This window comes from Mangifera indica, chromosome 3, assembly GCF_011075055.1.
Source record: "Mangifera indica cultivar Alphonso chromosome 3, CATAS_Mindica_2.1, whole genome shotgun sequence".
Taxonomy (NCBI): Eukaryota; Viridiplantae; Streptophyta; class Magnoliopsida; order Sapindales; family Anacardiaceae; genus Mangifera; species Mangifera indica.
In genome coordinates, this window is record NC_058139.1 from 8,028,222 (window position 1) to 8,052,169 (window position 23,948).

Genomic DNA, 23,948 nt, shown 5'->3' on the forward strand with positions numbered 1-23,948 from the left:
TACTTGGTGGGCTTTTTTTGTAACAATGCTTCTCCTTCCATTCAGTATTTATAGCCCAGAAACAGACTGAGGAATCCTTCCCCTGATAGCTTAAAGTGACATATTACTTTAATGCTAGTTAAGGTATGATTCATTTATTTTACTCCAAGCTTAAGCAATTCCCATATTCTTTTCTTTTCTTTTCACTAAAGTATTATTTGATGCTGGCTAGTGGATACTTTTGTGTAGAGTTTTGCAGTTTGTGCTTTAACCTTTTTCTCAAACTATTTAATAAATAAAGACTAAAAAGAAAAAAATAATGTAAAGTAAAATTCAGTGAATAAACTTACCCAGATAAAGCTTCTGGGTAGTTAACTCAATTTGCCTATAAAAAGAGAAAACCTGGACGTTAAAAGACCATCAATTTCATCAAGATTCTTGGTGGTAGGTTTACTAGAGTTTAACTTAAAGGTACTATACCTTCTCATAAATTTCATTAAGACTCTGGGTGGTAACTATAGTCAGAACACTAACTCCTGCCCAAAAAAAAAAAAGGGTAGTTAACTAATTGATAATTGTGGTTGTGATTTATTTCAACCATCAAATCAAAGTGAATTCCCTTTCTGATATGTGTAAATAACCCTATCTAAATTTTAGTTATTTTCTTCTATATTGCAACCTCTTTCCTCACAAGTAAGAGTTTGAGAGCATGATATTATCGGTGCTTTCCATTAGGTGGTAACACCCTTGCGTTATTTTGAATGGATTTTAGCCAACAAAGAAATAAAAGTATAAACCACAAATGAAGCACCAAAATGTTACAAAGACGAAAAAACATAAGACAGAGAAAAGAGAGCAATAATAATAGGGAGAATCAAGAATAACCTCCTAATATCATGTGCTATGTGTTTACACTTCTTTTCCTTTGTAATCTCAGACATAAAACCCAAGAACATCCTTCTCTATTCATTATTGTGCAATCTTATGTTTTTCTATTTGTTCAACATCTTATTCATTGGGTTCCTATAGTTTGATACATATTTTTTTGAAAGAATTTTGCTCAAAATTGGAAAAGAATTTGTAAACAAAACGAACATGATTTTTTATCAAATAAAATTTTGTTTTTTTATCTGAAACTGAGACAATTTTTACCGTCTTCTATACAATGAGGATTATATTGTACTTGTAGGAATCTAATTTCTTATATTTATAATGTGCATATATGTTATCAAACTTAAAAAGGAACAAATAATCTGGTTTACACATAAGAAAATAAGAAATGATTTTTTCTTCCCCAAAATCTAATGATTTCATTAAGATTTCCAATACTCTCCTCCAAGTTCGTGAGTAGATATCAATCATTTCCAGCTTGCTAAAACACAAATCAAAAAATAGTTTAGGCAAGGCCTTTGTAAGAATCTTTGCATCTTGTGACTTAGTGGGAACATAGGATAGAATGATGATCTCACGTTCTGTCCAAGACCTAATGAAATTTTTGTCGATTCTCACACGCTTCATCTGATAATGTTGAACTGGATTGTGCACTACACTTATTGTTGCTTTACCATCATTGAGGAACTTCATGGGCTCTGTCAAATGCATGTTTAACTTTGTCATCAACTTCTGTATCCAGATGAGTTCACCGAATAGTTTGGTAATGGTTTTATTCCAAGGACACTCCCTTGCACTTCATCAAGATCCTGGTTTACTCTTTGTGAAAAATAAATTTTTTTGTCTTTTTCCAACATCTTGTGGTGCATTACTTCTTTATTGTTACATCTCTAGCTGGCCTTACAAAATAAATCCATTTCTTGCCAAAGTACTGACAGTGTGTTAAAATATCATGTCACTGTCATGTTTCCTTAACGCATATTCCTGATTGCAGAAGAAACTTCAAAACTTTGAGAGATATTCTCCAAGTCAGAGTACATTTCTCATACTGATTCCCATATCTAATTTATGGTGTTACAGAATAAATATGATTAACCAATCTTCGGCTCTATCGAATTTATCAACCAAGACACCATAGTTGAGTTTTCTGCTCCCTTACACTGTAAGTTGGAAATGTTATTTCATGCATGAGAATTGCACAAATTAGAGAACCCATTTTTCCTCTCTTTTTAATCACAAGCAGGATTGATTGATACCATTCTCGGATTAGTTTTATGTTATCGGTGAATCGTGACTTGAATTGAACCATTGTCATCTGAATTAGAGGAATTTTGAAAATTAAACTGTTGTGGGGTTGGAATACTTATTGTTGAAGAAGAATCCTCCGTGGATGATAAAGATGGCATAACATTGGCCATTGTTGGCAAGGACGATGGTAAACTGGATGTTGTTGGTGGTTTTTTTCTGTGGATAGGGCTATTCCCGATCAGTTTTTGGTACTTTCTGAGATTGAGAATATTTGCTTACAGATTTTCGGCACGATTTTTTTTATCAAGGGTTGTAGATCGACACTACTTTTTGCAGGTAGGTTGACACTTTCAGAGGCAGATTGACATTCTCCAAAGAGGCGATTGGTTTTTAGTAAAGTCTGTCCTTTTTGGTGATTTTTTACTTGCTAGTAGGTTTTCAGTAGTTGGTGTAAATGATCGGAACATTTTGTGATGATTGAGAAGATCTCAGACAACGTTTGAGGATTTCAGTAGGTTTCTGGTGAAGTCTTGTTCTCTCTTTCCAGTGATTTGGTGCTTCCAGATAGATTTTCATTAGCTAGTGTGGATGTCCGACAACTTATGTGACGACTGGGAAATCTTCAGCAGCTTCTGAAGTTTGTAACCAAATCCGATACTGTTCTAGTTGGGTTCCGACAGTTTTTTAGAGTAAGATTTGATATCATGAAACAAAGACAATTTTTACTGTTTTTTATATAGCACTACTACATATATATATGCACACTCACACCCCCCAAACACCCCGAGGCCGAGGCCTCCCTTTTTAGTTTCCTCTCATTTCTTCTCTTCAATTTTCTTCTCCCCTTCCTCTTTTATTCTCTTATTTCCTCTTAACAACTCCAAACATCAGCACCCACATGTTCCCCTCTTCTTACAATTTGTGTGCCGATTATCCTCCCAATTTGTTACACCAGCTGGTGATATAACCATTAGTCCTAATAGTTTCTGTGTGTATATAGGATAATGTATGTTAATTGGACTTTTAAATGAAACCTCGGCGGCACGAGGGAAAATTTTATTAATAATTAAAAAAGATGACACCTAGATGGGGGGGACATAATGAACCTTACCCCTCAAAAGATCTATGTACAATGAATGAAAATAAAAATGCAAATGCATGAAGTAACAAAATTACAAGTAAACTTTAACTAGACATCTAACAAGGTAAATGCCTAACTTAGAAATAGATGAAGGATCGTCCCACCATGGCTAGCTTGAATATGAAAAATCCAAATTACCATCTAATCTGCTGTAACATTTGCTTCTCTGTAAAATCTGGGGACAATGAACTTGCATAATCTTCAATAGAGAACAATAATGATATCAACTGTTAGGTAAAGACCAAGTCCAAATTGCAATAAGATTCTATCAAAAAAGCGTAAATATGAGACCAGCAATATCACAATCATTAATTTACATATTTGATTGATTGATCTTACCTCCACTAGACAGTTCAGTAATTCTTCCTTCCTGTTTGAATTAGACTACTGTCAACATATTCAGTTCGTTCCCTTGTAAACAATAACAACTGGTAAGTTCAAGGACTAGGATATTAAACCAAATAATACAAAGCTTCTGTAATTTGTGATGTGTTTCAATTGTGTAACCTTGATATTTGAAATGCTTCTGTGATTTCACAAGTTGAAAGAGCATCATCATATCTTGGTGCCTCTTGCGATAACCATTTTCATGGGGAAAAGTTGATTCCGCTGGCTAAAAGATCTAACCCCACCAACCCAACCCCCCCGCCCCCACAAAAAAAAAAAAAAGCTTTCAAATGAGATGATGATAATATGATGGCAGAGTCATAACATGTATGACAGGCAATATAAAGCTTCTTGCCTAATTTACAAACCATGATGAGTTGAGCAACCTCCTCTGTTCTGTTCTGCAGTTAACCATCCAACATTTAGAAACAGCATGAAATTGATTTTCTTTTTAAAATTAAGGGCTTTACAAAGTAACTGTTTTTTTTTTAACAAATATCTCCTTGTTGAATTACAAATGACAACTATAATTGCGGGGGAGAAAGATTAAGAAAATTAAGAAAGTTTACCTGCACATCAGTGACAACTGCAATCATATGAGAATTCAGTATCATTGCACATATTAAAAGATTAAGAATGAAAATGGGAAATGTTCAGCTTTCTCTTTGTTGTGATTGCCACATTACCTTGTCTGATTTTTCTCCCAGATGCTTTACCAATATGCTGGCACAATTGTAAGTTACCCTGCAAAAGTGTATTACCAAAGGCAACAGATTGAAGATGCAATTGTAAGTTTGGTGATTTAGAACTGAAGGCACAGTTGATCAGATTCAGAGACGAATGACAGCACTTGTAATGCATCCAGAACTCGTTGATGTACTGCCCAGAAATTCAAGGCTAACATATCTGGAAAACACCTTGATTGCTGGTATGTCTAGTATGTCTACCCAATGCACGTGAGGCTTGATGCCTTTGACAACTTTGACAGACGCCTATATCCCAATTGTATTATAGAGCCCGCAACATTAAGAAAACAAGCAAATGTTCTACAACAGTTTATACCAATAGATAAACAAATAGAAAGGAAAAAACTCACCGGAAACTTCCCCATACAAGGCACCTGTGATTCTGCCCAAACTCTCCATTGCACATGAGACCAAGCATTCCACTGATTTACAATCCCTCTTTTCTCCTCACAATCTCCATTCACTGAACCTCCGCGGTCAAACAACCGTGCAGAGTTCATCTATCAAGCATTTTTATAGCTAAGCCTGTCAAAAAGGATCTTCATCAATCAAAAACAACCACACATAGTTCCACTTATACTTTAAAGATGTTAAGTACATTATATGTTTTATAAATCAACACCCATACTTGAATAACAAAGAAAGCCAAGGAATTTTTTTTTTCTCTTTGTTGACTTAAACAACTACCGTAATATTTATAAAGTACAGATATGCTTTAATTGATGTTTAAATGAAACAAGTGAAAAGAGGAGAAGAAATTACCAGTAGGTGATGGAAATGTCTCCTGCCCAGGATATTTCACACTTTCATTATCAATTATGATGTGCGAAATGTGAGAGATTTTGTGCCAATCTCTTCCTTTCTCTTTCTCCTTATTTTTCTCACTCCCCTTCTCCTTCTTCTCCTTGTATTGTTCTTCAAGAATTGAGCACCAACTGATGTCCAATTTCTGTAGCGTTGTTTTAGAAAGGATGTGATCTGGCAAGGCTTTTAATTTGTTGCAATCACTAATTTTCAAGGTGTGAAGACATGGCATGATACTAATATTATCTTCCTTGCTTATATCCCACTCTTCCCATTGTTTCATTCGACAAAACTCCAGAGATTTCAATTTGGGGAAGAACTTAGTAGTTGTGCCACCGTTTTCTAGTCCCAAAAATTCATTACCGACTTTTTTCACACCCGTCATATCCAATAATCTAAGGGATTCAAGGGATGCTAATTTTCCCAAAGGAGGTAACCGCTCACACCCTTTCATGTTATCACGAAGAGTTAAGTTTGTGATGCTGGGAAACACAATGTTGCTCAGCTTGCTTGTACGTGAGAATAAGCAATTTCTAATATCCAACTGCTTGAGCGTTGCCGACTCACGAATGTAGTCTGGTAATGCCTCTAATTTCTCACAATATCGAATGGACAAGGAAGTAAGACAGGTCATGTTTCTATCCCCTCTCCTTCTAATACCAGAATCCCACTCTTCCCATTGTTGCATTTTCCAAATCGTAAGAGATTCTAGTTTGGGAAAGGCAACAGACAATGATGGCAAATATACAGCATCATTTTCAATTCTTAAAAATTCTTTACTCACTGTTTTCACACTAGTCAATTGACTTATCTTGAGTGATGCGAGTGATGGTAATTCACCTAAAGTAGGCAAATTCTTACAGTTGGTGCAATTAGAGAGTGTTAATGCTCTCAACATGGTTAATGAGACCATCCAAGGGGGAGATATAGTTTTGCCTTTGTAGTCATCTATCTTTAACTTCTCTAAATTTTGAGGTGGTTGTAAGGCTTCAAGAACTGATAAATCATTCTCATCTGACCAACTTTGATTGAATTTTAAACTCAAATCAATGAGGTTTTTCTTATTGTGGAATTCTGCTAATTTAACTGCACTAACATGTCTCACATTTCCCAACCCTTCTAACTGAAAACATCCTTTAGGGGGGTTTAACTTTTTCAAACATTCAAGACTGGTACATGCTTTCTTACCATAACCACCATCACCAATGACAAACTTACTTAGTGTACGAAGAGAATTTAATCTCTCAATTCCTTTTGGCATATATCTTAAAAATTTATTATCATAATTTATTAAATGCCTCAAGTTGATCAACTTTCCTATCCCCTGTGGTAGTTTTTCAAGACTAATGCAACTATAAAGATCCAAGGTCTCCAAATTATACAAATCACACACCATCTCAGGCAATTCCCTTAATTTTTTATTTTGAGATAAATTAAGATATCTCAAATGTATCAACTTTTTTATTCCTCTAGGGACTTTTGTAATTGAACAGTCACTCAAATCTAATGCCCTCAAACAAGTCAACTGATCAAATAATTTGATCAAGTCTACTTCAAACATGAAATCAAATGTACGATTAACAACAAGAAGGAGGCTACGCAATTTTTTCTCATTACAAATAGAGATAGGAATTGAGCCACCTAATATCATTAAATGATGAGTTCTTTTGTAAGAAAACTCTAAGTGAGACTCTTCCTGATCATCAACTTCCATAATAAAACATTCATTCTTTGTTAAAAATTGAGCAAAGTCGTGTACAATATCATGCATCTTGCAACTTATTATGCTACCATCATATTTACTTCTTTCAAAATCTTGAAAAAATGAGCGTCTTACTAAGTTTTCAAAATACCACTCACCAATTAACTCTTTGTCTACCTTAATATAACCTTGGGCTATCCATAACTTAATCAACTTTTCTTTTTCTATCTTATAATCTTTCGGGAAAATGGCACAATACAAGAAACATTTTCTCAATTTAGCAGGCAAATCATAATAACTCAACATTAAAGCTGGAAAAAATCTATTTTCTCTGTCGTCTAATTCCCATAGCTTATTATCTAAATAATTTTTCCATTGTTTTGGTTCTTTCAAGCTCAATAAACTCCCTAATATCTTTATAGCAAGAGGCAAACCTTTGCATGTGCTTAGAATATTATCTTTTAAATCATTGGGCACTTCACTAGTCCTTCCATCAAATGCAATTTGCCTAAAAAATGACCAAGAATTTTCACCTGATAAAGCTTCTAGGGTGATTGTTTGGGTGGTTTCCATCATTTGTGTAGTGCTCTCATCACATGCGGTTAAGACAATTCTACTTCCTCGAGAACCACAATTAAGATAGTGCTTAATTTTTTTCCAATTGATAGGATTTTTCGGGTTCACATTATCTAAGACAAGAAGAAACTTCTTCCCCACCATAGATTGACGTATCTGTACTAGCAAAGTTTCTAATCTACCTAGATTTAGTTTAGCACGTGTACCCTTGAGAGACTCTAGAATTGCCTTGGCAATCTTAATCTCACTACCAGAGTCAGACACAGACACCCATATTTTAACATCAAAATGGACATTCAAATTTTCACCTCTAAAATCATTACTGAAAGCAACCTTAGCAAGAGTTGTCTTGCCAATCCCTCCCTTTCCTACGATCGAAAGGACAGGGATCTCTGATCCTTCACTACTCTCACTAGATAAAAAATCTAGAATTGTTTTCTTCTCATCATCTCTTCCATGTAAAATAATTTTTTCATCTTCATTACAAAATGAAGTGGTAATCCTGGGTAATCCTACCTCTCCAATGGCTTCCTCAGAGGGAAGATTGAACACATTTTTCTCTATAGCTAGATTTTCTTTCTCTCTAGCTAAATTATCTAGCCTCTTATTCAGAATTTTTATCTTAATAGCAATATCACGACGCAAGACAGTTTTCCCAGTAGAAAAACAACGACAAAGGATTTGGGAACACACCTTCTTAACAGCGGAAGCACTTTCAACTTCCATTTTCAGCTTTTGAATGGCAGTGATCCACTCATCCAACACGTCATCAATCTCACAGGAAGTGTCAGCAAGCTTATCCAGCCAATGCCTTACAGCCATTTCCTTCACTTGTCTGCGTTCTGCCTCTTCAAGCACACCCTGGATGTCCTTGAAATTGACTTTGAGCTGTTTGACTTCTGCATCAGCATCCACCACAAGTCTCGCATTGAGCGTTGGGGCTTGGTCTTTGGCACTGACAACCTCTTTTCCCTTGTCGTGATCGGGTGTTTTCAGGACAGAATCCAATTGGTCAAGGATTTCGGAAGCAATGACTTCAGCCATAGTCAAAGATTGTAGTTGAGTAAGGGAAGATGGTATGTTGAAAGGTATATTTGGTATGCTTTTGTTGTGATGTGATCATGGCGCCATTTCGATTGAAATATATATAGCCTGAGCGGGGTACATGAACCCTATAAAAATTTGGAATGTATGTTTATCCCCTGTAGTTGATCCTACTACATTATACCCCTTCGACTTTATTATGTTAGTTTTTCTTACAATAAAATAATATATATACACTTTTAAGTACACAAATGATATATCATTATATGAATAATTAATTTTAAATTAAGAATAATATAACATATAATCACATAATGACATATCATTTATACATTTATTTTTATACTTAAAATTATGTATATATAATATTGCTCTTTTTCTTATGTCTAATGTATTAATTAGATTTGATGCTTTATTTGTTTTTACATTAATTGGGTTTTTTTTCTTTCATTATTTGAGGTATTAATTTGTTATTATTTTCATTTCTATTAGTTCTAATTTGGCATAATGATCAACTAAATTATATCACCTTGCCCATACTCATGATTAACATTTATATTCGTGGATTGCTTAGCTTTAAGAAAATTTTAATTGAGAAAAAAAATCCAAGGAATCCTTCTCTAAATAGATTATAGATCGGGGAATATAGTTTTTTCCAAGCAATTCCCCATATTCTTGTCTTTTGTGCCTCATCTTTTTTCTTTGACCAAAATTTGCTTTGATCTTAGTTTGGGGATGTAGTTCTCTTCAAGCAATTCCCACATATATTCTTATCTTCCTTTATGCATATAATACTTTTCCTTTTCTCCAAGTAATTGAGTGTAACTTTGCTTTGATCTTAAAAGGTGAAGCTATATATATAGTTTTATGCATCATCTTTTCTTTTTTTTTTCTTTTTCAAATTTTGCTTTGATTTTAGTTAAGGAATGCACTTCTCTCCAAGCAATTGCAATGTATTTTTTTTTTTTTTTTGGTAAGTATGTATTCTTATTTTCCTTTTTGCTTAATATGCTTTTCCTTTTCTCCAAGCAATTGGGTGTAATTTTGCTTTGATCTCAGAAGGTGAAGATATATATATATAGTTTTATGCATCATCTTTTTCTTTAGCCAAATTGTGCTTTGATCTTAGTTAAGGGATTTACTTATCTTCAAGCAATTCTCTTTCTTTTGTAGTCTTTTACTTTTTCCTTTACGTAGTTTTATGCAGCATCTTTTTCTTTAGCCAAATTTTGCTTTGATCGTAGTTAAGGCATACAATTCTCTCCAAGCAATTCCTATATATTTTTATATTCCTGTAGGCATAAAATGTTTTTTTTTTTCTTTTCAAAATGTAGCTTTGATGTCAGTGAAGGTGAAGCTATATATGTAGCTTTTCTCCAAGCAATTGAGTGTATATATCTTCAAAATAGACGATGCATGGAGAACCAATTAAAATGTTTAGGTGCCTATGGTAATAGAAATTTAAGAATGAAAATAAGATTTTGAATTTCTTAATTAATAATTTCACAAATAGAGTTATATAGCTAAAATTACTATAAAACTATCAATGTTGTTCCTTTTCTTCCAAATTGTAAAAGCAACAACCTTTAGAGGAAACCAAGGTTTATACAATTTTAACCAACATTCGTGAGAGTATATGAATATAGCCAAATAATACATATTTTGTCCTTGAACCTAAACTTATGTAAACTCTAACACCCTTCGTTGGCTTATACTCAATTCTAATAAAAATTCCAGTAAATGTTTAGTAAAAAAGACCAGAAATCCAACAAGAAAATTTCATTTGAAACTATGTATGTAATTGTAATTTTCCTTTTTTTATATTTTTATAAAGTTTGATCTATTTTTTAAGTTGATTTTGTTAGAAATTTATAGAAATTATTGGATAGACATAATATTTTACAGGTAAGAGATTATATGCTATTATTTATTAGAGTTTTCCGTATTTTTAGTGACCTGGTTTCAAAGATGCTTCCTAATATAATAAACAAATTTTTTAATTTTATAGGATTGATCAGGATGTTGGAAGTTTTATTTTTAGTTGCGGATAGAAGGTAGTAAACCTCAAAAGATAACAACATAATGATTTATGTTGAAAGAAAATAGATAATGATGATTATCAAATAATATACTACATTTAAAGGATTAGCGGAGTTATAAAGCTTTTTGTCAGGGTATAAATCTAAGGTGAAAGTACATCCACATAACTATGAAAGTTGAAAACTTCATCAATAGATTGTTGTAGAATATTCAAGATGATCATGATTTCTGATTTGCCAATCCTTAGCTCAAAAGATTACAAAAGTGACCACTTTATATGTGACGGTTGGTCATAAGAAAATAATTAAGAAGTTGGAATAAAGAACAAGAAATTGTTAACCCTTCCACTTCATAAGAGAGGAACAATATTGTTTGTCATTTCCAATTAATGAAGAATTTCCACACATGCTATGTGATCTACGAGAAGATGGTGATTGCCTTAGTCGGTTGAAAGAGAAAGAGTGTAATGTGAACGTTAGTATTAGTTCAAAGGATCTTAAGGAAGTTTCTATCTTAGAGTTATTGACAATTGTTAAGGAATAGGTCTTTAGACAAAAGGATAATATTTTGATTTAAGGTGCTTTTGACTATATGATAGAGTCATTTGAGATAGATGATATTATATTTGAAGTTATGAAATTTTACGATGCAATTTATGAGGAAACAAGTGGGCATGCACAAAATGTGAAACCAAGTGGGGAAGTTGGGTTCAGTGGTTAGCGATAAAGTCTAGTTTGGCACAATGCTACTCCAGTTAATATGTATGTGATGATTCTTGATTCAATACATTTACTACCATTTTTGGACCTTCCAACTATAGGTATTTCTAATTGTTCTAGGTGAAGTAATAAAGGTTTTGAGTTTTGATATATTTTATGATAATGATGTACTATTAGAAAGGAGAAATGTTTTTAGAAAGTGGGCTTCTAGTACAAAGTGATGACACAACCAAGTATTACTAAGAGATATTTTGTTTGTAAGAACAATGTTTATGACAAGCACAAACAAGAAAGATAGATAGTTGTGAGTATTTCAAACTTCCCCGTTTAGACAACACTTATAGTTTTTTGTAGAATCAAATAATATCACATCATAAATAGAGGGTGCTTGTGCATTAAGACAACTATTAAAAGTAATGTTTTTATTATAATTATCTTGTATACGAATCCAAAAAATCACTATTGATATGGTAGAAAGATACAAGATTCATGTTTTGTACATGCAAGCCAATGGGCCAAACTCTGAGCATAAAGGAGTTGAGAGGTTCACCCAAAAAGTTATTCATTTTGTTACCAAAGTAATGCAACAACCAAGAGTTAGTGACACACTTTGATTAATTATTACACCCTTAAAGTAGCAACATGAAACATATGTAAAATGTAAGTATAAAAACAACATAAAATCGATTAAATAGATCAAGAGTAATACTATGCATATAAACTTTTGTATACACAAATAGGTATTTATATGATATGTCATCATGTGATTGAGTATTAATTTATTATTAATTCAAAATCACTCAATTACATAATGACATATAATATATATATACCCATTTATATACTCAAAAGTGAATACATATAACTTTATTAACGAAAAAAACATATAAAATTGATGGTGGCATAAATTGACATCACTTCATTCATACGATGAATCGCTCCCTTTCATTGTATTGTTCACTTAAACCCAAATGAGTCATGAGAAGCCAAACATGAGTGACCAACTCTCCACCTTTACAAAGTTGTTGAGCGTGATCTTTCCATCCACAATTATTTGCAGCATATGTTAGCATTTCAATCCACACTTCACTTATCATCTTCCATTTTTCTTCACGTTTCCAGCGCTTTTCAGATTCTAACCATTGCAGTTTTTTAGCGAGCTTGCATCCATCAGATAGCACCGATTGATTGATCGACCTTCTATACAACATTTCAAGCAACTGTGTGCTAATCACTACCATGGAGGAACTTTGTTTGTTGAAAAGTTGCTTCACATGGGCACATGTATCTCTGTACCGTATCTCACCCATGCCTTTCGGCATCATAAATGGGCAAAAGACTAGAAGATACATCATATAATTTGATAAGCATTTGCTAATTTTGCCCATTTGGAGACCTCTCTTAGCATCTTCGGATCCTGTGGTATCTCCAGGTTCCTTAGCTTCTCCACTTGCCTTAGCTTCTTCAAGAGGCTTAGGATCTGCAGGTTTCTTAGCTTCTCCACTTGCCTTAGCGTCTCCAAGAGGCTTAGCATCTGCAGGTTTCTTAGTTTCTTCACTTTCCTTGGCATCTCCAAGAGGCTTAGGAGGTTTCTCAGCAAAGTCAACTTCATAACAAACAGTTGTAGCAATATGCCAAATCAGAAGACTGTGATCGAAATCCAACTCATCTGTGCTCCACTTGAGTTCTTCAAGTTCATATATTTCTTCCAGCACATAATCACCTCTCTGAGCCAACAATTCTTTGCATAAATTTATAGTATAACTGTCTTTCATTCTTTCAGCTTTTGCTTTGAGTTGCCCGAAGATTGCTTCTTTCAAATCATCATTTACATATTCCCAAGTCAAATGGTGGTACTCCTGAAAATATTGTCTGATGTAAGGCAATTTCTCAAAGTTAGAAAACAGACCTTTTGCTTGCATGTCTTTGAGGCAAAAACTTATTAAGTTGTACTGTGCCATGGATTCAGACCACCTTTTTCGATAGGTCAAAACTGGCTCCTGTCCCTCGGGTTCAGACCATACCTTTCGATTGATCAAACGTGCCTCGATATAAAAGATTGCATCAAGAAGAATTCTGTTGATTCGGGGATTTTGGTTCTGGATCAACCGGAGTTTTGTCCTATCAGAGAAAACAAGTTTAACAGAGGAGTAGACCTCCAGAAAAACAGCCCCAGCTAATAGACTGTAAGTGATGGAGACATCCTTTTGATCAGGATAGTCACGCGGATTAATCAAAATCTTGAAGAGAATGAATGCAACAACAGAAGAAAGGAAGCTGACGCTTCGGAGAAGAATTCCCCATAGAGAATGAATCAAGGTGGCCTTCGTGAAAAGCTTATCGTACATAAATCCGAGCTCAATTGCCACCAATGTAAAGGCATCTTTAGCTGATTTGCTTTGAATGATGTTGTAGCAATCCGTCCGTTCATTGAGACCTAGAAGGAGGTTTGAGAAGAGATACTGCAGTCTATTGAACAAAAAATAAGCGTCCAGATAGACCTGAAATTCTTTTCTTTTTGAATGTCCTGCTTGTAACTTCCAGGCATTCTTTATCTGTATTTTTCTCTCGAACCCTTCTGTTTCCATTCTCATCAAAGCATTTTCTGCAATAGGATTAGCAGAAAGCAAGGCCTCTTTGTATATCTGGGAGCTTGCAGACCTGAGCACAAAAGTCCTTTCTCCATACTTGACAATTCCAGTAACGAAAACCGGAATGGATAAAAATGTAAGGGCGGTGAAGCTCCAGGCTCGGATGGAGACATACACTGCAACTCCCACTTGAACAAGAAGACTGAGAAAATGCCTTGACCACAACTCGTTGTCTTCTAAAGAGTAAGCCGTGATAGTATCTGGACCGCCCAGGTTTATGAGAAGAAAAGGCGCCCAAAATGCTTGGAGTATGTTATTTGCTTTGGCGACATTACTGTTTTTGCCTTCTTGGATGTTTGCAAGGTTGCCCAGGGCAACAGTTGCCACCCAATCTGCAGACAAGTATGCTGACCAAATTACAAATTTGATCAGAATTCTTGGATCACGTTTTCTCCTTGTGCCAAAAATGACAAGGATGATTTGTATTAGAAGGCTAAGTTGAAGCAATACTCGAACTTCCCATCCATTCCAAATTTTGCTGACTCTATCAGTAAATAGACTTATGATCTTCATGTCTTAAAGCTGATAAATGCAAACGTGGAAATATTATGAAAAACACAAAACAAAAGTAAACCAGAAATTTTGATGTTAGTGTTTAATAACAATATAAAATTCATAATTATGTAAGCAGAACATGTAGAAATCAGAACTATAATCTGTGGTTGCTACAACTTATGAAACAGTCACTGACTCTATAATCTGTTATTTATCTAAAAAAATTTATAAGCATCTTCTAATACTGACATTAACTACAAGCTGATTATAATCTGTGGGTTTGGTTTCTTTATTTTGTCTGAATTCAAAAGCTAACCAGTTGTATTGATACTAAATAGTAACAGTAACTCATAAAAGCTATATTCAAGTGCTCACGAACTAAACTGATCTACCTACTTAACAAATAAATTATTACGGCATGGCAAAGCTACCAAGTAGGATAAAGCCACATTATTAACTTTTTTTTTTTTACTTTGTAACATAAATGCTTAATCATTGATTCAATGCAATATTGAATGATGAAACTTAAAAGAGAAATAAGTTTGATAATAAAACAACCACCTAACCTGGAAAAGATTGAAGATACCACAGGTCTATTGAACTATCCCTGAGGTTGCTTCAGCTAACAAGAGAAGCAATTCAATTCTGAAGGCCATTTATAGTAACAGACGGGGAAAGGGAAAAGAAAAAAAGGCTAACCAACAAGTATTAAAAAGAGTGCATCTGTGGAGCTTGGAGTATTCTCATTATGGAATAACTTGTGTTTTGGGGTTGGGACAAAAAGATGAAGTATCATCATTTTTGGAGTATTTAATGATTTAGTTTGCAAAAACTGTTTTCAGAAGATGTTAGTGGACAGTCTTGTCTTGTTGTTCTAACAGTGTTCATCTTTAACTTTTCCGGACTTCAGCTTTGTCTTTTTGGGATTCCAGGGTACAAAGAAATGTTAATAAAAGCTTGGAGGAGCTGCTTAGCTTATGCAGGAATACTTTAAAGCTGGATTCTGGTGTTTGAGCAGTGAACAAATTTTGTAATTATGATAACCATGTTGCCCTTTCGTTACAAATCTTAGACAAGAACACAAGAAACGAATTTCCTTTTTCCTTTCTCTCTCTTTTTTCCTCTCTGCTCACAAAAGTTGGGTAAACAGATTAAAAAAAGTAATTAATTTGCCAAGGCACAACTGAGTCTAAATGCCTGGCTGAAGCACAGATGAAGGAGACCTATAATAAGTGTTAGTATTGTATATATTCCCAGGAATCGTCTCCAAGGTGGATTTCATAGAAGTTTGCTAATCAGAAGTGCTCCCTGAAATGCGACTATTTTCACCGTGCCAACAACATTAAGAAGCACGTGTATCCTTATTCAAGTCAAAGGAGGTCGATAATGAAGAGCTTAATTCACCTGTTGAAATACAAGGGGAAATTCAGTTGTTAACCAGAATCCGCTGTTCCAGTCCTGACAGGTATCAACCTGAGGTCAAAAGGGGTCTAAACATTGTACTTTGTGACAATGTTGGTGTTGAGAAATCAATTATCCTTCCACAAGTATCCAAAATTTCAGGACCGGTAAGTAATAAAATAGTCCAAATCATTCTTTCTTAAAACAATGAGACTCTAATGCTTCTCAAAAACCTTGGATCCAGAGTGGTACTATTCGAGATTACACACACTCTTTGGAAAGCCAATGGACAAGAACAATATATGAATGAGAGAAAAATAAAAATGAAAAAGAAAAATATAGAGGAAAGAGATCAACTTGTGTGAGAAGAGAGGAAAAAGAGAGAGGGAGAAAGGAAAAAGGCAATTCGTTTCTTGTGTTCTTGTCTAAGATTTGTAGTGAAAGGGCAAAATGGTCAACAAAGCTTTAATTAACACTTTCTTTGCACCCTGGGAATCGCAAAAAGATAAAGCTAAAGTCTGGAAAAGTTAAACACTCTTAAAAGAACAAAACAAGAGTAGTCCACTAGCATTTTCTGAAAAACAGTTTTTGAGAAATAAATCAATAAATACTCCAAAATGATGATACCTCTATAATGAGAATAATCCACGCTCTAGTCATGCACTATTTATAATACTTGTTGATTAGCCTTTTTTTTCTTTTCCTTTTCCCGTTGTTACTTTTATAAATGGCTTTAAGAATTGAATTGCTCCTCCTGTTAGCTGAAGCAACTTCAGGGATAGCTGAATATACCGTGGTATCTTAAATCTTTTCCAGGTTAGGTGGTTGTTTAATTACAAAACTTACTGCTCTTTTGTATTATTTATTACATTCTGAGTTAATCATCCAGTGATTTAATTACTTAATTTTTCCCAATGTCCCCTAAAGGTTTGAAAAGGATTTTGTTTCAGGGTTTTTCCAGAGTACAGTAAATGGCAAGAGGATGAATGCAACAACAGCAAATCAGCCAAAGATGCCTTTACATTGGTGGCAATTGAGCTCGCAAATCAGCAAATCAGAGTACTTCCTCTCTTCTGTGTTGCATTCACTCTCTTGCCATTTACTGTCCAAAGCCCCTACTTGAAGTATTCTAATTATTCCGGAATAGGGTACTCTGGAAAAACCCTGAAAAAAATCCTTTTCAAACCTTTAGGGGACATTGGGAAAAATTGAGTAATTATATAACTGGATGATCAACTCAGAATGTTAACATATAGTAGAAAAGAGCAATAAGTTTTGTAATTAAATAACCACCTAACCTGGAAAAGATTGAAGATACAGCAGGTATAATGGGCTATCCCTGAAGTTGCTTCATCTAACAAGAAAAGCAGTTCAATTCTTAGGGCCATTTATAATAATAGAAAGGGGAAAGGGAAAAGAAAAAAAAGCTAATAAAAAAGTATTATAAATAGTGCATGACTGGAGCATGGATTATTCTCATTATAGAATAACTTGTGTTATGGGGTTGGGACAAAAAGATGAAGTATCATCATTTTTGGAGTATTTACTGATTTAGTTATTCAAAAAACTGTTTTCAGAAAATGCTAGTGGACATTCTAGTAAATTTGTTTTAACAGTGTTCATCTTTTTGGGATTCCAGGGTACAAAGAAGTGTTAATTGGAACTTGGAGGAGCTGCTTAGTTTATGCAGGAATTGAATGTTAAATGACTTCTTACATTAAAGCTGGATTCTTTTGTTTGAGCGGTGAAAAAAATTTTATAATTACGATAACCATTTTGTCCTTTCTTTACAAATCTTAGACAAGAGTATAAGAAACGAATTTCCTTTTTTCCTTTTTCTCTCCTTTTGTTACCTCTCTTTTCACACAAGTTTATCTCTTTCCTCTGTACTTTTCTTTATCTTTTTTATTTTCCTCTATATTTTGCTCTTGTCCATTGGCTTTCTAAAGAGTGTGCGTTAGATCGATCAGTGCCTCTTTGGATCCAAGGCTTTTGAGAAGCATTAGAGTCCAATTGTAAGAAAGAATCACCTGGACTATTTTATTACCAGCAAATGGATATACATTTGTATACCTGAATTCTTCTTAATTTAAAATCATCATATATATAATAATATATTAAATATATATTTATTTATACATTCAAAATAAAATTATATAATTGATTTGAAAATTCAGACACTTGTGCAAGGATAATTGATTTCTCAGCACCAACATTGCCACAAAGTACAATGTTTTGTCCCTTTTTGACTTCAAGCTGATGTTTTTGTCCCTTTTTGACTTCAAGCTGATGTTCTTGTCCCTTTTTGCCACAAATTCGTCTCTTGTGTTCTTGTCTAAGATTTGTAGGGAATGGCAAAATGGTTAACGTAAATACAAATTTTTCACTGTTCAAACACCAGAATCCAGCTTTACAGTGTTCCTGCATAAGCTAAGCAGCTCCTCCAAGCTTCAATTAACACTTCCTTGCTCCTTGGAATCCCAAAATGATAAAGTTGAAGTCCATAAAGTTAAAAAATGAACACTCATTCGTGGCATTTGGTTGGCGTATATAAAGATTATTTTGATAATTTATTTTTTATTATTGATATTAAAAGATTTTATTAATCTTTTATTGTAATCTGATTATCATTTACTATATCTATTTTAGGTATTTAAAAATTAATAAGAAACTCTTGATTTTATTACGATTTCATTATCAATTACTAATTTTTAAGATGAAAATATTTTTTATTTTTAATTAATATAATAAATAATAAAAAATATTTAAAAATAATAAAATTTTAATATTTTTTATTACCTCTAACCACACATTTTTTTTTTATAATAAAACATTATTCAAATCTTACGCACCTTTCAAACAACAAAACAAGAATATTCCACTAGTATATTATAAAAGTGTTTTCGAAAACTAAATCAGTAAATACTTCTAAAATGACGATACTTCTAGATAAAATTTTTCAATGAAATGAAGTGCAAATTAATTCAAAACTCAAGTCCAGACTTCACCTAAACCCAGAACACAAGTTATTCTATAATGAGAATAATCCTTTCTGCAGTCATGCACTATTTGTAATACTTGTTGATTAGCTTTTTTTTTTCTTTTCCCTTTTCCTTTATTAGTATTGTGAGTGGCCTTCAGAATTGAATTGCTTCTCTTGTCTGCTGAAGCAACTTCAGGGATAGCTCAATATACCTGTGGTGTCTTCAGTCTTTTCCAGGTCAGGTTGTTGTTATTATTACAAAACTTATTGCTCTTTTGTACTATATATACCTGTGGCTTTAGACAGAAAAAGGCAAGAAAAACTTATAATAATATATATAAAATAATCAATCTATAATTAATTAGTACACCCTTAAAATAGCAACATGAAAGTAAGTATAAAAACGACAGCATAAAATTTATTAAATAGACAACATATATATAAAATTGATGGTGGCATGCATTGACATGACTTCATATGATGAATCGGTCCAAATGAGCCATGAGAAGCAGAACATGAGTGACCAACTCTCCACATTTACAAAGATGTTAAGCATGATCTTTCCATCAACAATTATTTGCAGCATGTGTTAGCATTTCAATCCACACTTCACTTATCATCCTCCATTTTTCACGGTTCCAGTCCTCTTTAGATTCTAACCATTGCAATTTTTTAGCGGGCTTGCATGCATCAGATAGCACTGATTGATTGCTTGACCTTTGATACACCATTTCAAGCAACTTTCTGCTAATCTCTACCATAGAGGAACTTTCTTTGTTGAAAAGTTGCATCGCATGGGCATAAGGCTAAAAGATACATCACGTAATTTGATAAGCATTTGCTAATTTTGCCCATTCGGTGACCTTCCTTGGCATCTTCAGATTCTGTAATAACTCCAGGTTTCTTAGCTTCTCCACTTCCCGCGGCATCTCCAAGAGGCTTAGGATCTGCAGGTTTCTAAGCAAAGTCAACTTCATAACAAACAGTAGTAGCAACATGCCGAATCAGAAGACTGTGATCACAATCTAAGTCAACTGCGCTCCACTTGAGTTCTTCAAGTTCATACTTTCCTTCAAGCACATAATCACTTCTCTGAGCCCACAATTCTTTGCATAAATTTATAGTATAACTGTCTTCCATTTTTTCAGCTTTTTCTTTGAGCTGCCTGAAGATTGCTTCATTCAAATCATCATTTACATCTTCCCAAGTCAAATGGCGGTACTCTTGAAAAAATTGTCTGATGTAAGGCAATTTCTCAATGTCAGAAAACTGACCTTTTGCTTGCATCTCTCTAAGGCAATAACTTATGAAGTTGTACTGTGCCATGGATTCAGACCACCTCTTTCGATAGTTGAAAACTGACTCCTGTCCCATGGACCATATCTTTCGATTGATCAAACGTGCCTCAATATAAAAGATGGCATCAAGCATTCTGTTGATTAGAGGATTTTGGTTCTGTATCAACCGGAATTTGTCCAATCAGAGAAAACAAGTTTAACAGAGGAGTAGACCTCCAGAAAACAGTCCCAGCTAGAAGACTGTAAGTGATGGAGACATCCTCTTTATGAAGATTTTTACTTTTTTCAGTCAAAACCCCGAAGAGAATTAATGCAACAACAGAGGAAGCTGATGCTCCGGAGAAGAATTCCCCCTAAAGAATAAAGCAAGGTGGCCTTGGTGAAAAGCACATCGTGCATAAATCCGAGCTCAATTGCCACCAATGTGTTAGGACTCATATATGCTTATGACAGGAAGAAAAGAAGAAAAGAGGTCAAGACACAGGGCAGCAGCTCGGAGATGACAGATGGCAACCAACAAATTAACGGAAGAGCAACAAACCAACACTCATCAAATGAAGGCATAGTAAGCAAGCAGCATAGGGTGGGACAAACTGTGGGGACCACTAAGACTTCTAGAGCTGAGCTGGCAGAGTATCATTGGAAGGCAATCTCAAGGAGGAGTGCAATGAAATAGGCTTGGAGAGAGAGAAAGCAAATCAGAGAAGAATTTTGAAAAAAAGAAGAGATTTGAGGGAGAGAAACCAGCCTCTCGAAAGCTGGCTTATAGATAATATTTAGGTTATTGATTTCTCAGTTATTCTCTTAAAACTTTTGTGAATGTTTTGTAAATGATGCTGGTCTGAGTTTGTAAGACTTTCTGTTTTGAAAAACCGCTAAAAAAATCCATTACATCAATACAAATTTCAGTTCAGTATATTTTAATTTTGCCTTTGGTTTACAATTTATCATCCAAAATACATAAATACATCTACAGCACTCCAGAACTTCGTCAGTTTCTTGGCCATTTGAGAGCAACAGCAACTTCAGTTGAGTCAATCTACTTCAGGTCTATATCACAATGTAAAGGCATTTTTAGCTGATTTGCTGTGAATGATGTTGTAGCAATCCGTCCGTTCATTGAGGCCTAGAAGGAGGTTTGAGAAGAGATACTGCAATCTATTGAACAAAAACTAAGCGTCCAGATAGAGCTGAAATTCTTTCTATTTGAATGTCCGGCTTGGAACTTCCGGGCATTCTTCATCTGAATTTTTCTTTCGAAAACTTCTGTTTCCATTCTCATCAAAGCATATTCTGCAATAGGATTAGCAGAACGCAAGGCCTCTTTCAATTGCTGGGAGCTTGCAGACCTGAGCACATAAGTCCTTTCTCCATACTTGACAATTCCAGTCAAGAATACCGGGATGGATAAAAATGTAAGGGCGGTAAAGCTCCAAGCCCGGATGGTGACATACACTGCAACTCCGACTTGAACAACAAGACTGAGAAAATGCCTTGACCACAACTCATTGTCTTCTAAAGAGTAAGCTGTGATAGTATCTGGACCGCCCAGGTTTATGAGAAGAAACGGGGCCCAAAATGCTTGGAGTGTGTTATTTGTTCTGGCGACATTACTGTTCTTGCCTTCTTGGATGTTTGCAAGGTTGCCCAGGGCAGCAGTTGCCACCCAATCTGCATACAAGTATGCTGACCAAATAACAAATTTGATCAGAATCCTTGGATCACGTTTTCGCCTTGTGCCAAAAACGACGGGGATGATTTGTATCAGAAGGCTAAGTTGAAGCAATGTCTGAGCTTCCCATCTATTCCAAATTCTTCTAATTCTATCAGAAAATAGACTTTTGATACCCATGTCTTAATGCTGATGATAACTGCAAACATGGAAATATTATGAAAACCCAAAAAAGAAAGTAAACCAGAAAATTTTATTGTAGTGTTAAATAGCAATATAAAATTCATAATTATGTAACACCCTCTGACAGAATATATAGAAATCGAGTTATAATCTCTTGTTGCTACAATTTGTGCAATAGTCATTCACTCTATAATCTATTATTTATCAAAAAAATTTTATAAGTACCTTCTAATACTGATATTAACGACAAATTAATTATTTTGATAATCTATTTTTATAAAGGACTTTAACAAGTGGGTATATTTCTTCATCTGAGTTTGGTTTCCTTGTTTTAACTTAGTTCAAGAGCCAACCATCTATATTGATACCAAATAGTAACATTAACTCATAGAAGCTAATAATATATTCAAGTGCTCATGAACTAAATTGAACTACCTACTAAACAAATCAATCACTACAGCATAGCAAAGCTACGCAGCATTGCAGAGCTGTATTGTTAACTATTTTCATTAGTTTGGAGCATTAATCCCTAATCATTCATTCAATGCAATATTAATGATGACACTTAAAAGAGATGACGGATGTGACTATTTCTGATGCCAATTCACTAACTTTTAAATCACGGCATTATCAACTTTGAATGTAGTTTATGGTACAAAAGACCAATAAGTTTGACCATAAAATAACCATCTAACCTCGAAAAGATTGAAGATGCCACCGGTATAATGGGCTATCCCTGAAGTTGCTTTATCTAACAGGAGAAGTAATTCAATTCTTGCGGCCATTTATAATGATAGAAAGGGAAAAGGGAAAAGAAAAAAAAGCTAATAAAAAAGTATTATACAGAGTGCATGAATGGCGTGTGGATTAATCTCACTATAGAATAACTTGTGTTCTGGAGCTGGGACAAAAAGATAAAGTATCATCATTTTTGGAGTATTTACTAATTTAGTTATCAAAAAGCTGTTTTCAGAAAATGCTAGTGGACATTCTCGTAAGTTTGTTTTAATAGTGTTCAACTTTTTCCGGACATAGGCTTTATCTTTTTGGGATTCCAGGGTACAAAGAAGTGTTAACTAGAACTTGGAGGAGCTGTTGAACTTATGCAGGAATTGAATGTTGAATAACTTTTTACTTTAAAGCTGGATTCTGTGTTTGAACAGTGAAAAAATTTTGTAATTTTGATAACCATTTTGCCCTTTCTTTACAAATCTTAGACAAGACCACAAGAAACGAATTTCGTTTTTCCTTTCTCTCTCTCTTTTTTTCATCTCTCCTCAGACAAGTTGATATCTTTCCGCTGTATTTTTCTTTTTCTTTTATATATTTTGTCTCTGTTATATTTTGTTCTTGTCCATTGGCTTTCTCAAGAATGTGTATTATCTCGGTTAGTACCACTTTGGATCCAAGGCTTTTGAGAAGCATTAGAGTCTTATTGTAAGAAAGAATCATTTGGACTATTTCTTACTGTTCCCGAAATTTCGAATACTTGTGCAAGGATAATTGATTTCTCAGCACCAACATTGCCACTAAGTACAATGATTTGTCCCTTTTTGACTTTAAGCTGATTCTTGTCTAAGATCTGCAGTGAAAGGCAAAATGATTAACATAATTACAAATTTTTTCACTGCTCAAGCACCAGAATCCAGCTTTAAAGTATTCCTGCATAAGCTAAGCAGCTCTTCCAAGCTTTAATTAACACTTCTTTGTATCCTGGAATCCCAAAAACATAAAGCTTAAGTCTGGAAAAGTTAAAGATGAACACTCTTAAAACAACGAAAACAAGAATAGTCCACTAGCATTTTCTGAAAACATTTTTGAAAATTAAACCAGTAAATACACCAAAAATGGTGATGCTTCTATAATGAGAATAATCCATGCTCCAGTCATGAACTATTTATAATACTTGTTGATTAGCCTTTTTTTCTTTTCCTTTTCCCTTTATTACTCTTATAAATGGCCGTAAGAATTGAATTGCTTCCCTTGTC

The 23,948-nt window shown here is 34.2% G+C and overlaps 2 protein-coding genes across 13 annotated transcripts; both read right to left on the minus strand.

Moving 5' to 3' along the window:
- Nucleotides 1-3,139: 3,139 nt before the first annotated feature.
- On the minus strand, nt 3,140-8,576 carry LOC123210584 (putative disease resistance protein RGA3). 12 transcript variants are annotated; one of them, XM_044629032.1, is made up of 8 exons: nt 5,155-8,576; nt 4,743-4,917; nt 4,497-4,638; nt 4,333-4,390; nt 4,216-4,232; nt 4,015-4,047; nt 3,599-3,881; nt 3,140-3,458 (listed from the first exon to the last, which is right to left on the minus strand). In XM_044629032.1, the coding sequence occupies exons 1-2, from the start codon at nt 8,516-8,518 to the stop codon at nt 4,889-4,891; spliced, it is 3,393 nt and encodes a 1,130-aa protein (XP_044484967.1). In that variant the 5' UTR covers nt 8,519-8,576; the 3' UTR covers nt 3,140-3,458; nt 3,599-3,881; nt 4,015-4,047; nt 4,216-4,232; nt 4,333-4,390; nt 4,497-4,638; nt 4,743-4,888. The 12 variants fall into 12 exon arrangements, with proteins under 12 accessions (XP_044484967.1, XP_044484975.1, XP_044484964.1 ...); XM_044629040.1 differs by having other exon boundaries at nt 3,140-3,434; nt 3,599-3,670; nt 3,767-3,881; nt 4,333-4,638; XM_044629029.1 differs by having other exon boundaries at nt 3,599-3,670; nt 3,767-3,881; nt 4,333-4,638.
- A 3,624-nt stretch (nt 8,577-12,200) lies between these two features.
- LOC123211003 lies at nt 12,201-14,441 on the minus strand. Its single transcript, XM_044629500.1, has one exon. The coding sequence runs from the start codon at nt 14,439-14,441 to the stop codon at nt 12,201-12,203; it is 2,241 nt and encodes a 746-aa protein (XP_044485435.1).
- Between the last annotated feature and the right edge of the window lie 9,507 nt (nt 14,442-23,948).

Bases quoted from the DNA above. Each gene is read 5' to 3' on its own strand.
- LOC123211003 (XM_044629500.1), bottom strand. From the start codon at position 14,441: ATGAAGATCATAAGTCTATTTACTGATAGAGTCAGCAAAATTTGGAAT.
- LOC123210584 (XM_044629038.1), bottom strand. From the start codon at position 8,518: ATGGCTGAAGTCATTGCTTCCGAAATCCTTGACCAATTGGATTCTGTC. The intron at 4,918-5,154 runs GTAATTTCTTCT...CCTTTTTGACAG, and splicing joins GACATTTCCATCACCTACTG to GCTTAGCTATAAAAATGCTT.